General features: G+C 40.9%; 1 protein-coding gene across 4 annotated transcripts in view; it reads right to left on the reverse strand.

Moving 5' to 3' along the window:
* Window positions 1-4,788: 4,788 nt before the first annotated feature.
* LOC137198624 (MAP7 domain-containing protein 1-like) overlaps window positions 4,789-13,520 on the reverse strand; it is a 47,209-nt gene continuing 38,477 nt past the window's right edge. For all 4 annotated transcript variants that reach the window (XM_067612482.1, XM_067612481.1, XM_067612480.1 and 1 more), the window contains 9 exons: window positions 13,170-13,312; window positions 12,399-12,640; window positions 11,049-11,412; window positions 9,923-10,103; window positions 7,381-7,485; window positions 7,206-7,256; window positions 7,057-7,111; window positions 6,684-6,956; window positions 4,789-5,422 (listed from right to left, as the gene is read on the reverse strand). In XM_067612482.1, the coding sequence (XP_067468583.1) occupies window positions 5,412-5,422; window positions 6,684-6,956; window positions 7,057-7,111; window positions 7,206-7,256; window positions 7,381-7,485; window positions 9,923-10,103; window positions 11,049-11,412; window positions 12,399-12,640; window positions 13,170-13,312 (1,425 nt within the window). In that variant the 3' untranslated portion in view covers window positions 4,789-5,411. The remainder of the gene's footprint in view (window positions 5,423-6,683; window positions 6,957-7,056; window positions 7,112-7,205; window positions 7,257-7,380; window positions 7,486-9,922; window positions 10,104-11,048; window positions 11,413-12,398; window positions 12,641-13,169; window positions 13,313-13,520) is intronic.

Consider the following 13,520-nt stretch of genomic DNA (forward strand, 5'->3'; position numbering starts at 1 on the left):
ATGCCTGCAGGGTTCTGATGGAAAATGTAAATGTAAACACTGTGTTTAATGAGTACACTGACATTTCATTCCATTTGTCATGTGGGGGATGGGCATGTTGATGCACTCAGCTACTTGACACATGTTGCTATATAAATGTGTATCCAGTTGCTTTTGGCTGACATCCAGTGTAAATATAAACAGGTAGTAGCAACGCTCTGCTCATTCACAGACATATGAGACACCGAAGCCCTTTAGGTTCCTCTCTCTGGTCCTACATTGATTGGATAATACAGACAAATAGGTCAATGTGGAACCAAACACAGCAGCTAAGGGCCTCTTCAACATATATCCAGGACTGGCTGAAGCACGATACTTTTCATATCGCAGGCAGGGAGTGGTTATGCAAAAACCAAGCCGTCCAGGAATACGAAGACAAAAAGTATTCAGAGTAACCCGGTTCTCTAAGTTACAACCTCTATTTGCATAATGACAAGGCTAACATGCTGATGTTTAGTAGGCGTAATGTTTACCGTCAATGTCCTCCACACCCTGAGGACACACAGTGCTGAGCTGCATGTCAAATTAATCTTCAGGCTCCCAGCTTTAAGATAATGATACTATTTCTATGTGGCAAATACTGTTAACCTGCTATCTTCCTCTAAACATCTCCTCTTCCCCCCCAAAAATAGGTCTATGATAGAGGTTAAAGTGTTAATATTCTAACATTTGCTGCTTAGCATTAAAGATCCCCTCTAAACATGTTTTAAGATATATGAAAATACTCTGCTTTGAATAATAATGTGTGTCTGATAAGTGGTAAAGATAAAAGATAACGGCGTTGAGAAAACTGATTTTACAATGAGCACAATGAAATCAGTGCAGTTTTAATTTCTGGGTCACTTTTGAGCGAATTCAGCAACTACGGCACCACGTTTTGTTTTCAACTTCAATGACGAAAGAGCTTTGAATTCATTAGACTTGCTTTTTCTCCACAGCAACCACAACCGAGGCTCATGGGTATTGTAGTATTCTTAGCCGTCCCGCCATGCCAAAATCACGGATAAAACTTGATTTATCAGAAATGAAGTTGAAATAACTGAAACTGGTGATCATAACATAATCCTATAGGATCGTTACATTATCTGAGAGAGTCGTGAGTCTTTGAAATGGGAAAAAAGAACAAAGGAAAACACTTTGGTAATGTAGTGAATATGCAAATATTGTTTATATAAAAAGTTTAACTGCTAGATGTGAGATGTCTCCTACTTCACTGAAAGGTCCATCCTCAGTGTTTGTGCACTAGAGGCTTCAAGTTTCCACATCACACTTGTATAAGTGTCATACTGGACCACAATTGGCTCTAAACTACTTGTGATGTCATAAATCACAAGTTTTCGGTAAGCACAGAGAAACTTTCCCTCTTTAGCGGATTAACTTGAAAACATCCGTCTAACTCTGCACATACATCATTCTGCACAGCGAAGCTCAAACATCCAACAGAAGTAAAAAGAAGAAAAATGCATTTTTTGACTCGAGGAGACTTTAAACACTTTAAAAGTACAGTTTACCCTGATGGGGATGTTGTTAGTTCTGCAGGTATTTGGTCATAAATTACAAATTAAAATTGTGACCTGGGGTTATTACGGTCCATCCTGAAGGAAACGTGAACATCTGTGCGATCCATCCAATATTAATTGAGACATTTTTACTCAAAACCAGAAATGTGAACCTCATGGTGAGATGAAAAATGAAGGGATCACTAAAGTCAGTAGGATTTATCTTCTGGGGAACATGAATGTCTGCACAAAATTTCCTCTCCGTCCATGTAACAGTTGTTAAGATATTTCAGTCTGGACCGAAAGGGGTGACAGACAAACTGAATTTACCATAAATAAATAAAGAGATAATAATTTCGAGTTGCACCTGTCTCATGCAGGTGGAGCAGTGAGGTATCATTACCATGTAAACCATCATTTATCCTGCAGACAAAAGAGCACAATAGAACTATGACTTGCAGTTTAACTCTACTCAAACAGAGAGGAAAATCAGGTCTCATTATTCAGACTATTTGTATTCAGTGCTGCATTGTATGGTGAGTAAACTGTCTGATTATAAAGTCAACATCAAAACCAAAGCAAACAGATACAGATAGCCCAAACATGCCCCCCTCACTCCCCATCTCCCCTTCCCCATGTTTCTGTCCAGATTCACATCTCTGTGCCAGGTGGCATCGTGGTCACAGTGAAACAAGGTCCAGTGTATTTTGTTAGACATTTGATATGCTAGCAACCCGGTGGCAGATGCATGTTGACCAAAACTGATGCAGCAAAGAGACTTCTGTTGACGTTACAAAGAGCAGAGGGGAGGAAAAAAAAGAGTGACCGCAAGGGTTTTAATGTTTGATTGCTAGAGAGCGTGATAGCAAGTGGAGAGCAAATCCCATGCGCACACCTTTGATCCTTTGGCCGAGCTACACCTCAGAGCCGTCTGCCAGTCCTCGTCTGTGTGACCTAAAGCCAAACAAACACAGGCTGTTGCCGACAACAGGGGCCGCTCTGTTAAAGTGTGGTCGTTTTCATTTTTTCAGTCTGTAATCCACAAATAAATCATATCATGACTTTCTCAGAGACATCCACTCGGATGTAGGCAACGCTGTATAACTGTTTCCAAAACCAGTACTTTTAATATGTCCGGCAGAGTAGACAGTCTCAGTCATTTGTGGCCACTTAAACATCTAAAATACTCAAAGCCAGACAATACCTCAAATCTTGTTTCCTGCAATTAGCTAAGATGAGGTTCACAGTACATATCTGACCCCACCTGGCCATGTAATTAATCACGCAAACCGGTGCTGACCTTGACTATGTGGGTGGCCCGGGCAAGATTTTAGATTGGAGCACTAAAAGTACAACAATAGTACCTCCGGTCCAAGAACTTCAAATATGAACTCACACTAAAATAAAGTGCAACAATAGTACCATTCACAGACAAAGTCCTCTTGTAGTCCTCCAGGCTAAAAGACAAATGGGGGTCAAATGCCATTCAGTGAGTGTTTGGTGGCTGTCGGCCAAAAAACTGACCGACCAGTAAGGCTTTGAAAAGCAAATGAGATGAAACCCATTCAAGTCGATGGGCAGAAAAGAGAGGAAAAACGTTAAGGGGGAGAACAACTGCGTATTTCCAAAGGCTGTATACAAGCACACCTGTCTGTATAAAAACCAACCAAAAAAACAAAAACATTTTGTGTGGATTAGTGATAAGTGAAATCTTTATTTTGTATGATTCTCTTTTTATTTCCCAGAACAGATTAAAGTGTAATATTTATGATGCCCAGCGCAAACTGTTCCTGATGTACGAAGGAAGATAGTTTGTTGATGTTTAGTACAAAACTAAATTAAGAACATATTGTCTGATGAAAAACAACTACAGAGTGGAGCCTTATGTGAAGCTAAATTTATCACAGTGCACAGTTACGTTCGGTTTCACTGGAAACTGGGAGGTTTACTGGTCTCCCTGAACAGACTTTGTTTGCTATGTGATTTAAGTGAGATGAATTTTATGTTTTATTGCTCATTATATAATGATTGAGGGGCTACATTATTTAGTAAACTGTATCTGCGTGGGCTGGGCACTTGTATGAACATAACACAATAACTAAGTAACTGTATATGTTACATTCATACAAAGCACAGAGGTTCATTTTGTTATTTAATGGATCATCATATGTGTCCTACATGGATTTGACAGGAGTACATTTAGATTTCATTCACATTTCTTCTGGGAACAAGAATGAGATTAAAATGTAAAGATTCTTGTCAAGTTTCACTCCTATTTTTAACTTTTAACTTAATATGCATTGTTATAGTTATTAGATGTCATATCTGAGCCTACCTTGGTTAAAAAGCATTTGTATGCTGCAGTGGACTGAAACACTCTGTGATCTGATACAAATATCTAACAAATTCCCCAAATTAAGTGTATTTCTGAGCTTATTTTCCTTTTTTATCATATCTACTGTACATTTGCTGTAAACAGATGCACCACGAGGCTTGTGGGTCAGTGCTGCCACCCTCTGAAACTTTAACATATTACACTCAACTATAATGCAGCTGTAAAGACAGTAAAGCTTAAACTTAAGATGCATTTGCCACTAAGAAATATTCAGTTAATTGTTTCAAAAAGTTAAAAAAAAACAAAAAAAACAGCAAAAGTCAAATACACTGATTTGTGTCAAATACACACATACACTGTAAAGTTTAAGCTGAATTAACGTTTATTATTTACCAAACTCAGTTTTGTTTGACCTAGTAAGAATGCAGTTTGTTGAATGTAGATTTGTTGAAATCTTTATATTTCTTCCTCTTCTAAAATGAATCACGTGTCTGCAGGTTCATGCTCATCAGGCGGAAGGCATGAAAAGACCTGATCAGAGAGTCTGATCGTGAGCCTACGATGACACGATCAGACAAAAAAAATCCTCTAGAAATGGAGAATTGCACACAGAAATAACTGGTATTAAAAACTATTTGAAAACAAGAGGGTTTGTTTTTGAGGTTTTACTACAAAATGAGAACACCAGAAAAGGGTTAATGTGAGAAAAAAATACATTTTTTAAGATATAAAATGCTGTCGGCATAAAACAGCAAACAACTAATGTCAAGTCATCATCACCCTAAAATCTCCAATTTGAAAAAAAAGGAGTTTATAAAGTTTACACTGTAAATGTGCGGCTCTATTTCCAAATAGAAATCCAAAACGAGGGAATCATACTTCTACATGGATGCACAGAGACAGACACACAACCAGTCCCTTTCATAAAGCTTTATTTCACAGATCCCCTGTAACAGGAGGCCTAGGCAGCCAGGCTCATTATACATTTACATACACTGTCTGTGGCCAGTCCTTACAATGCTCCCCATGTTAAATAACTCAATAATTCAAGACAAAAACAACAAACACACACACACATTGTTCAACTTAAGATAACAATATCATAACGACGGTAATAATAACAACCATTGTCAAATATTATGTATTTCCAGGGTCTTATAATGTATTTTCTAAAATTTGTTACACAGTCAGTCATCTTTAAGGTGCACCATAAAATCTGCATGTGACATTTCAATAAAACTTGACAAATGCTGCACCATAACACGCGGTGAAGACAGAGAGAGAATACTTGTTGCATTTTTTTATTTTCTATATTTCGGATGAGTAGTTGTTGTTTTTTTTTTTGTGTGTTTTTTTTTTCTCCAGGCAGAGTTCATCTCATCTCCTCCTCTTTGTCCTCTGCGGCAGATACTGTAGATGTGAATTCAGCGCAGTTCATTGTTTGTTTGGCACACTATTTTATAAGCCGCTGCGGTGTTGCATGAATCTCATAACTCAAGCAGAGACATAAGGCGCATCTCCGTGTGATGTGTGTGGACTCACAGGACCTCTGCAGGGAAACAGGACAGGAAAGAAAAAACAGGTGAGATGAAAGAGAAAAACTATGTTTAACAACTTATATTTACTGCAAATTTGTATCTAATGTTTGAATAAAATGAGCTGTTAAGTGATTTCTGTCTCCCCTTTGAAAATCTGAGTTTGGTGCTGAAACAATTAGTCACTTTATTGGTACGTCAATCAACAGAAAACCTTACCAACAACAATACTGATAGTCGATTAATCATTGTAAAATCATTTAAGTCATTTAAGAAGCAAAAATGTTAACAGTTCCCTGGTTGCAGCTTCTAAAATGTGAGGATTTGCTGCTTTCCTCTTTCTTTATATTAAATATCTTTGAGTTTTGGACAGTAAGTTTGACAAAACTAAACATAATTTGAAACAACATAATTGATTAATTGGAAAAAAACAACACTGAGAGTCTACAATATGCTAGCAGCTCTGTGAGGCTGTACTGATGTTTATAATGTTTACTCCTCTTTTAGTTTTTTTTCCTTATCCGAATCGAGGGTTGGATACTGTGCAGATTGTAAAAGCCCCTTGAGGCAACATGCTAACATTTGCTAATTAGCACTAAACACAAGGTACAGTTGAGGCTGATGGGAATGTCATTATTTTTGCTGGTATTTAATCATGAAACAAAAAGTTGGACAAAGAGGATTATGACCAGATGACGGTGCTTGATAAAAAGTCAGGGGGTCACCAAAGAGATTACGATTCATCCTGAGGGTCACACGAACGCCTGTGCAAAATTTCACGGCAGTCCAGCCAACAGTTAATGAGATGTTTGTCTTGTTCGATCCAGGCCTGTGGTTTTCAACTTGAGGTTCGGGACATTAGATAATTTAAGGGGTAACAAGATAATTGCGTTGATATGAGGTAATGGATTTGTTTTACACAAAATTATGTTTTTCTTTTTCATTTTTGCTTTTTCTTCAGGCCTTTTCTGTTCATGCCTGCAAAAATCCTTCAAATAAAACAATGTCAGAGGTTGAACTGCTCACAGGTCACCAAACTGAGGCCATAAATTGTGATTAAAGGTGACTGGGAGATAATTTTTTAGGAGTTTTGAGCCTTAAACGTTGTGAACTTGTGATCTAGGATTGGACCTGAGATCAGATGTGGCATGAAACACAAATCATGAGTAATGATTTGTTAATTCAATAGAAATATATGTCCAAAAGTCCTAATTATATGTAACCCAACTCTTTTTAGTGGTTAATTGAGCTACACAAGAAGTCTCATTACCGTACCTGCGACATGCTGAGGCTTTATCGGGCCTGTTTTCATCAGGAAAGGTTCTCCTCCCTCGAACGCCAGGATCGGGTCGCTGACCAACCCGCTCTGAGTTTGTGCCGGGTTACCGTTGTTGTTTAGCTGGATGATCTCCTCAAAGTCAGCTGCCTCTCCGTTGGCTGAGACGCCGTTCTGGTGAGCGGCGGGCTGGACGCCGTTTACAACGGGGCTGGACACGCTTTGTGACTGGCTGAGCACTGCTGCACCGGGACTCTGCAGGTTCTCTGGAGCTGCAGAAAGATTATATTGATGAATAAATAAAAGGGTTTGTATTTTTGGACGCTACGTTTCTGAGGCTAAAAGCACATCATCATTGGATGTGACAGTTACCTTTACTGAGCTCTGTGTCCTTGCCGTTGACCTGTGGAGAGGCTTTGACTTCCTTCTGTGGTTACGAAGAACAAAAAGTCGCTTGTTATTTTAACAGGACAAGAGGAAGTTGAGTTCATTCACGCCTGTATAAAAGGAATCACACATACCTTATCTCCTGCATCACTCTTCCGAGTCCTCTTCATGATCTCCTCAAGGCGCTGTAAAGATCAGACGGAGATCAATTAGCTTCACGCTTTATAGCGAGAAGTGCTGGGGATTAACTCGGAAGTTACCCGTGTGACTTTCTGAGCTCTGATGATGTTTTTCTCTCTTTCTACTCACCTTCTTCCTCTCCAGTCGCTCCTGCTCTTCTTTCTGGAAGTGTTTCTCCCTCTCTATGCGCTGACGCTCGGCCTCTTCGCGGGCTTTAGCTTCAGCCTCCTCTCTCTGAAAAAAAGGAATAACATTAATATGAAGCAAGCAAAAAAAGCTTTCAGACAAAAACTAATGAAATAATGAAATTTTCATTTCAACAATAACTCTTCTGTTCATACATGCAGCTACAAACAGATGAAAAGCAGCAGGATGTCAAGGGAGGACAAGGGAGTTGAGAAAAATGTAAAATTATGCTGTTGTGTTGATTCCCACAGAGAACAAAATACAAAGCAACTGACAGCCGCCCAATCAGAGCTGAATATGTCATTAACTTGCTCAGTGCAAACCAGGGTACAACGTCCACCCACGCTTTTCAAAATCTTATTTTTGTCTAACACATTTCTACAGTTTCAGGTTGATTTACTCACAAAAATCTCTCTAGATACACTGATACATTAATATAGGTTGTGTAATAGAAAAACCACACTTTGTATTCTCTGCACCACACTTCATACTGTGCACTCTGGATGAACTCACATTGTTTAACCTTGGACATGTAAGCACCTTGCACGTATGCTCATTATTGTTTTTCCTGTTTTTGTCTGGTACAAAGTAGGGAGTAGCTTCTCCTTGAACATGTAATAGTTCCTCTCGACAGGCTGACAACTTTGATGACACCTGACACTAAACCACACATACACATCCATACACTGCCTCCCTCGGTCCTTGTCTATAAAATGGATGTAACTGACATCAGTCTGCAATTACACTCTGTTGCGACTGTGTATCGATCCCTTGCAAGGTTCTCATTAAAAGACAAAAACTTGGTTATTTGTAAGTTTTTTTATTTTCAGATTTCCACCACAGTTGCCACACAAATACTAACTTTCCCGAGCAGCAGCAAGCGCGTGTTGCCCTTTTCTGCTCCGAGTTTCGTCTCTCAGGCCACATAAGCAGCCTTAAACGGTCTGAATGAATGGTGGTGCTTGTTGTGGCTGAATGCAACATGACAAGAAGATCCGCAGACACTACTCGAGACTAAAAAAACAAAACAAATCACTCTCCTCCGCATGCTTTTGGAAAAAATAATACAATTAAACATCAGTCAAAGTTAAGGCACCAAAGAACGATGTTCGTGAGGCAAAAACTGATTTTTAGTGACTATAATTATATTTCAATCTTTGAATGCTTTATTGATTTTATCTATTTTTTTTTCATTTTTGTGATTAAAGATGTAAAGACAGCCTTATATCATCAATTAGACTTAATATAATTAAACTAAGTATAAATTTAATAAGCCATGATTCTAATTCTTTTGTTAGACTTGGTCTCAAGACCAATTCCATCAAAACATGTTATTTGCAAGATTAATATAAATATATGCATAAATATATGTAAATAAACAGCATTGACGTGGGTTTTTCTTCTAATCTGAACCCTGGACTTCTGAAACCAAACCTACATCCTTAGAAAACAACATACAGTATGTATAACTCTCCACCACCAGGGAGCAGCACATGCTCGGTCCGTTCTGCAGCCCTCAGGCCGAGGTTGATATTATGTGAGTAACCATTACACGGTTTACTGGGTATTTAGACTCAGCACCAAAACAAACAGATGTGAAGAATTAAGCAATGAAAATAGCATCATGATGTATACATAAATCACATCTGTGGAGGGCAAAACAAATGCATCCAGCTGCCTTTAAAATCTGATGTTTCACACGTTTCGAGTGAAAATAGAACTTCTGATTTAACGGTCACACACGATTTCAGACGGCGAGCGCAACACTTGACCTAAACTAAAAAAATATGAGGCCACTCCAGTCTCGAGCGAGTGCGCTGTCAGAGCGGAACAATGGAGCTATTGAGGGGAAAAAAGGGAGTCGAGCATAGCTGAGTGCTTCAGGCATGGCGTACACTGACGCTGCTTATCCGACTATCAGCCCACTGCGGAGCGAGCCGAGTGTACTAGACAGAGGCAACACAGGCCTGTCACTATCTCCCCCGATCACAATGGCTCCCTCAGCCTCTGCTCATCACCATTATGGAGGTCACCAGCTGGCATCTGCCCGGACAGACAAGGGGCCTCTCACTATTAGGGCTCACGCATGACACACATCATCGGTGACAGCAGCACATTTTTCTCTTCCTTTAATCTGCCCAGATGCCAGACAGTCAGAGGGCGAGTGAGTTAGAGGGTACTGATGTTTGGGTTCAGTACTGTATCCCCTCTGACAGCTCAGGCATCCTTCGATGCATTAATCTGCCCAGATGGTAAATGGGCTTACTGCGTGTGGGGATCATAGGGATTCCTGGTGGTTAATGGAAAATTAAAGGGTTTTCAGATCCTACAGTATTTACAGTGAAAAGGAAGTGATTCACTGATGAAGCGTTGGGTCTGGTAGCACAGTGAAGGGTTAAGAGTTTGATTCCCACTGGTGGAGGACTTCCAGTAGGTTCCCCTCATTGTTTGTTAAACACTCTTCAGACACGTATCCATCACTGACCTGTTTCTGCAGCTTCTCGTTCTCCTCCTGCTCAGCTTTGGCTCTCTCCTGCGCCTCCTTCTCCTCTTGAACTCGCTGGGCTTCGTCTCGCAGACGCTGCTGCTCGGCCATGAATCGAGCCTCCTCCTCTCTGCGTTTTCTCTCCTCGGCCTCTCGCGCCATCGCCTCCTCCCGCAGAATCCTGAGAACATGTATGCTGTGTTATAGATAAGCGTGCACATGCTCGTACGGTACGGTTGCAGGAAGATCGGCGGTGGGTTTTTAAATCTGAGAAGATAATCATACTGCTCTCTCACACGGTCATTCCTCACAAACTTGGGCTAAAACTGCAGCCACAAAGTCATTAAGATTCGGCTTCTGAGGAAAAATCAATAAAGCATACATAACCATGAGGTTCTGGTTCACTTCTGTCTGAGGACATACTCTTCTCTCTCTCTGAATTTCCCATTGATTTTTATACTGTAACTCGTCCAGTAAAAATTCCAAAAGATAATCTTTAAAAAGAAACATCTTTCATTGCTCTACACAAAGTGATATTCTCTACCCTCTATTTTAGGACGGTTACTGTAATTAACCCAATTTTAGCTGAATCTTAGCACTCCTCCCATGTTGTGACACACATGGCAGCAAGCCCGAGGCCACTGAAATTATGAAAACACCAAAAAATATAATTATTTCAAGTGAAGGAGCAACTTTTAAATAAAAACTCACTCATATTCACAACCTTCACTGCAAAAAAAAAGCAGTGAAACAGGGGCAGTGACATGTTTCTCTGAAAAATATTGCAAAATTGGGACAAAATAACCTTTCAGTATGATGCAATGCAAGTTTAAGAATGTAGTTTCTATTGCAGGACTGTTGTATTGGATTATATCATATTGAAAAGTGTTATTCTGTCCAACAACATCCCGAGTTTGATTGCATGTCTTAACCCCGTCTCTCTCGCTCCCTGTGTTTCATGTAAATAAAGCCAAAATGCCACAAAAAATTATTTTATACATTGTTGACAATCCTGTAAACTCACAACTGCACCACCAACCACACATATCACACTTTATAGATGTTAGATGACAATATATGATGACTCACAGGGTGTTAATGTATCCATATTGACATTGAAGCTGACCTGTTTCTGTGCTCCTGCTCCTGCCGCTCCCGCTCCTCCCTCTCTCGCTGCTCTCGAGCTTGTCTGCGTTTCTCTGCCAGGACGCGAGCAGCCTCCTCTGGGTCGTTGGTGCCTGCTGACGGCCTGCTGGTTGGTGCAGGCGGGGTTGCAGCAGCAGCAGCAGTGGTGGTGGTGGTGGTGGTGGCAGTGGCGGGTGTAGCAGAAGGAGTAGGATTACTAGCAGAAGCCGCTGCAGGAGAGGCAGCTGGGGCGGCCGGCTCTACGCTCGGCACAGCGGGAGAGGATGCTGCTACAACCGGTGGGCTGAGGGAAGGAGGTGTAATCGGCGCAGAGGACACCACAATGGCAGGAACGTTACCGGAGGCTATGAGAGAGAAGACAAAGAGAGGAGAAGAGATGATTCTGTTTCTAAAACCACAATAAATAGGAAGCAAACATCTGCTTTACCGACAACATCCTTCTTAACAAAACTAACACGTTAGCTGCTTTCATCTGTATATACCCTATACTCACAGCATCTAATATTTCATGCTGTAACAACTACCATTCATTTATTTACTGTAAATTCCTAATCTGTAGTTTTTCAGTCTTTATCTTTTTTTTTTTTACCTTTTATCTTTGTTGTTTAGCTTATTGTTACTTGTGTATAATTAATTTATCCTGCAGTTCTGTCCCAAGCCTCATCTTAAGCATTTCATTGCACTGATAACGTGTGTTATTCTGTAGAAATGACAAATAAAGTTGAACTTGAACTTGAACCAAAGTTATCAGGATTCATTCTGAGGGGGACATGAATGTGTGTACCACATTTAATGGCAATATATACAATAGTTGTTGAGATCACTAAAATTGTAGTATTTACCCAAATTCTGTACCAAACTCGGTGCCAATCCACCAATTACATGTTGAGATATTTCACTGGTGAAGTGAAAAGTCAGGGGATCAATAAAATCAGTGGAATTTATCCTCTGGGGAACATGAACGTCTGCACCAAATTTCGTGGCAATCCATCCCATATTTGATGAGATATTTCAGTCCCGACCGAAGTGGTGGACTCACTGATATAACCCCTGGTGTTGTGTTGCTAAAATATCAAAAATATGAGCTGATTATACATTTTAAAATAATTTATCACCTAGATTCAACATTGCTTTTTCATTTTAATATACAAACAACTTTCCAATTAAACCCCCACTGTGTGAAGCTACTTCATCCAAAAGAGAAACCTGTACACATTAACTGCTGGAACACATTAATTGTGTGTTCACACTGATTTGCAACATGAATGTCGGCCAAAACCTCTAAGTCACCTTGAAGCCTGGATATCATCCCCATGGTAACCACACTTACTCTTCTTCTCCTCCGGAGTGTCGGGCTGCTGGGGTTCGTGGCTTGTTTCCACGGTGACCGCAGCAACCGTCTGGGGCTGTACCCTAGCGGGCGTCTGGGCCCGTTTGGGTCTGGTCTTGGTGCCAGGAGGTGGTGTCTTCTTGCCCGTGGGCGTCTTGGCAGCTGCTGCTGGCACCAAGGGGGATAATGGCCGACTTTTGGGGGCTGCGGGTGATGGAGGTCTGTTTTTGGGCTTCGGGGTGCTGATGAGCAGAGAAAAGATGGCAGCAAAGGTGAAATATAAGCAGGAGAAAGAGTTAAAGAGTGAACCGGTGGCACAGGAGATGGGATTTCATGGCAGCGTGGAGGTAAAGGTAATGAGGTTCCCAGAGCAGGGCATAAAGGCCAGAACTAGGTCACATTGGAAGATATGAGTGACACGATCTGAACCGCCACATTCGGTCGCTATGATTTTTTGGCTGTAGGGTGGTGTAACGTGAGAAGAGCGAGGGTGCATCAGTCAGGAAAACCCCATTCTGTCTGCAAGTGCCTCACTCTCACATAAACAGACCCGTTCTTGGCAGACTAGCCCGCGGCTGCTGACTGAACGATGTCCAGCAGAGTCTCTTTTAGAAGTTAGATTATAGCACCTTGGACCATCTGTCAGACATTAACCTGCTCCAAGGATAAAGCACGAGGACACACGAGCCCCCTCCTCTTTCACTCTTTCAGTCTCTCCCCTACACTAGCTGTATTATCACGGAATATACACATCTATATGACAGACATTACCTGGTCTCTGGCCTGGATCTCTGGGTCATAGTGGTGGGCGACGCCGTCTGTCTCTTCTTCTGCACCTTCTCTTTTGTGAGAGCGCTCTTCTCTTTTTCGTTCTCCCTCTCCTTGTCTTTCTTCTCCTTCTTCTTTCTGTCCACCTTGGAGAAATAGGTGACACAAATAACCAATTGTCACCTCAGGGCAAGGCTGCAGATAATCGCCTTTTGTTAAATGTCAGTGTCGTCACCTCCTAATGTTATGGCTGGAACTCCCACATTAGATTATAGAAATTCAGGCAGACTCCCTCGCCTGAAATAGAGACCACCTCCAGTAATACACTCATTACACATTGATTTAATGAGTGTG

This window comes from Thunnus thynnus, chromosome 15 (genome assembly GCF_963924715.1).
Source record: "Thunnus thynnus chromosome 15, fThuThy2.1, whole genome shotgun sequence".
NCBI lineage: Eukaryota > Metazoa > Chordata > Actinopteri > Scombriformes > Scombridae > Thunnus > Thunnus thynnus.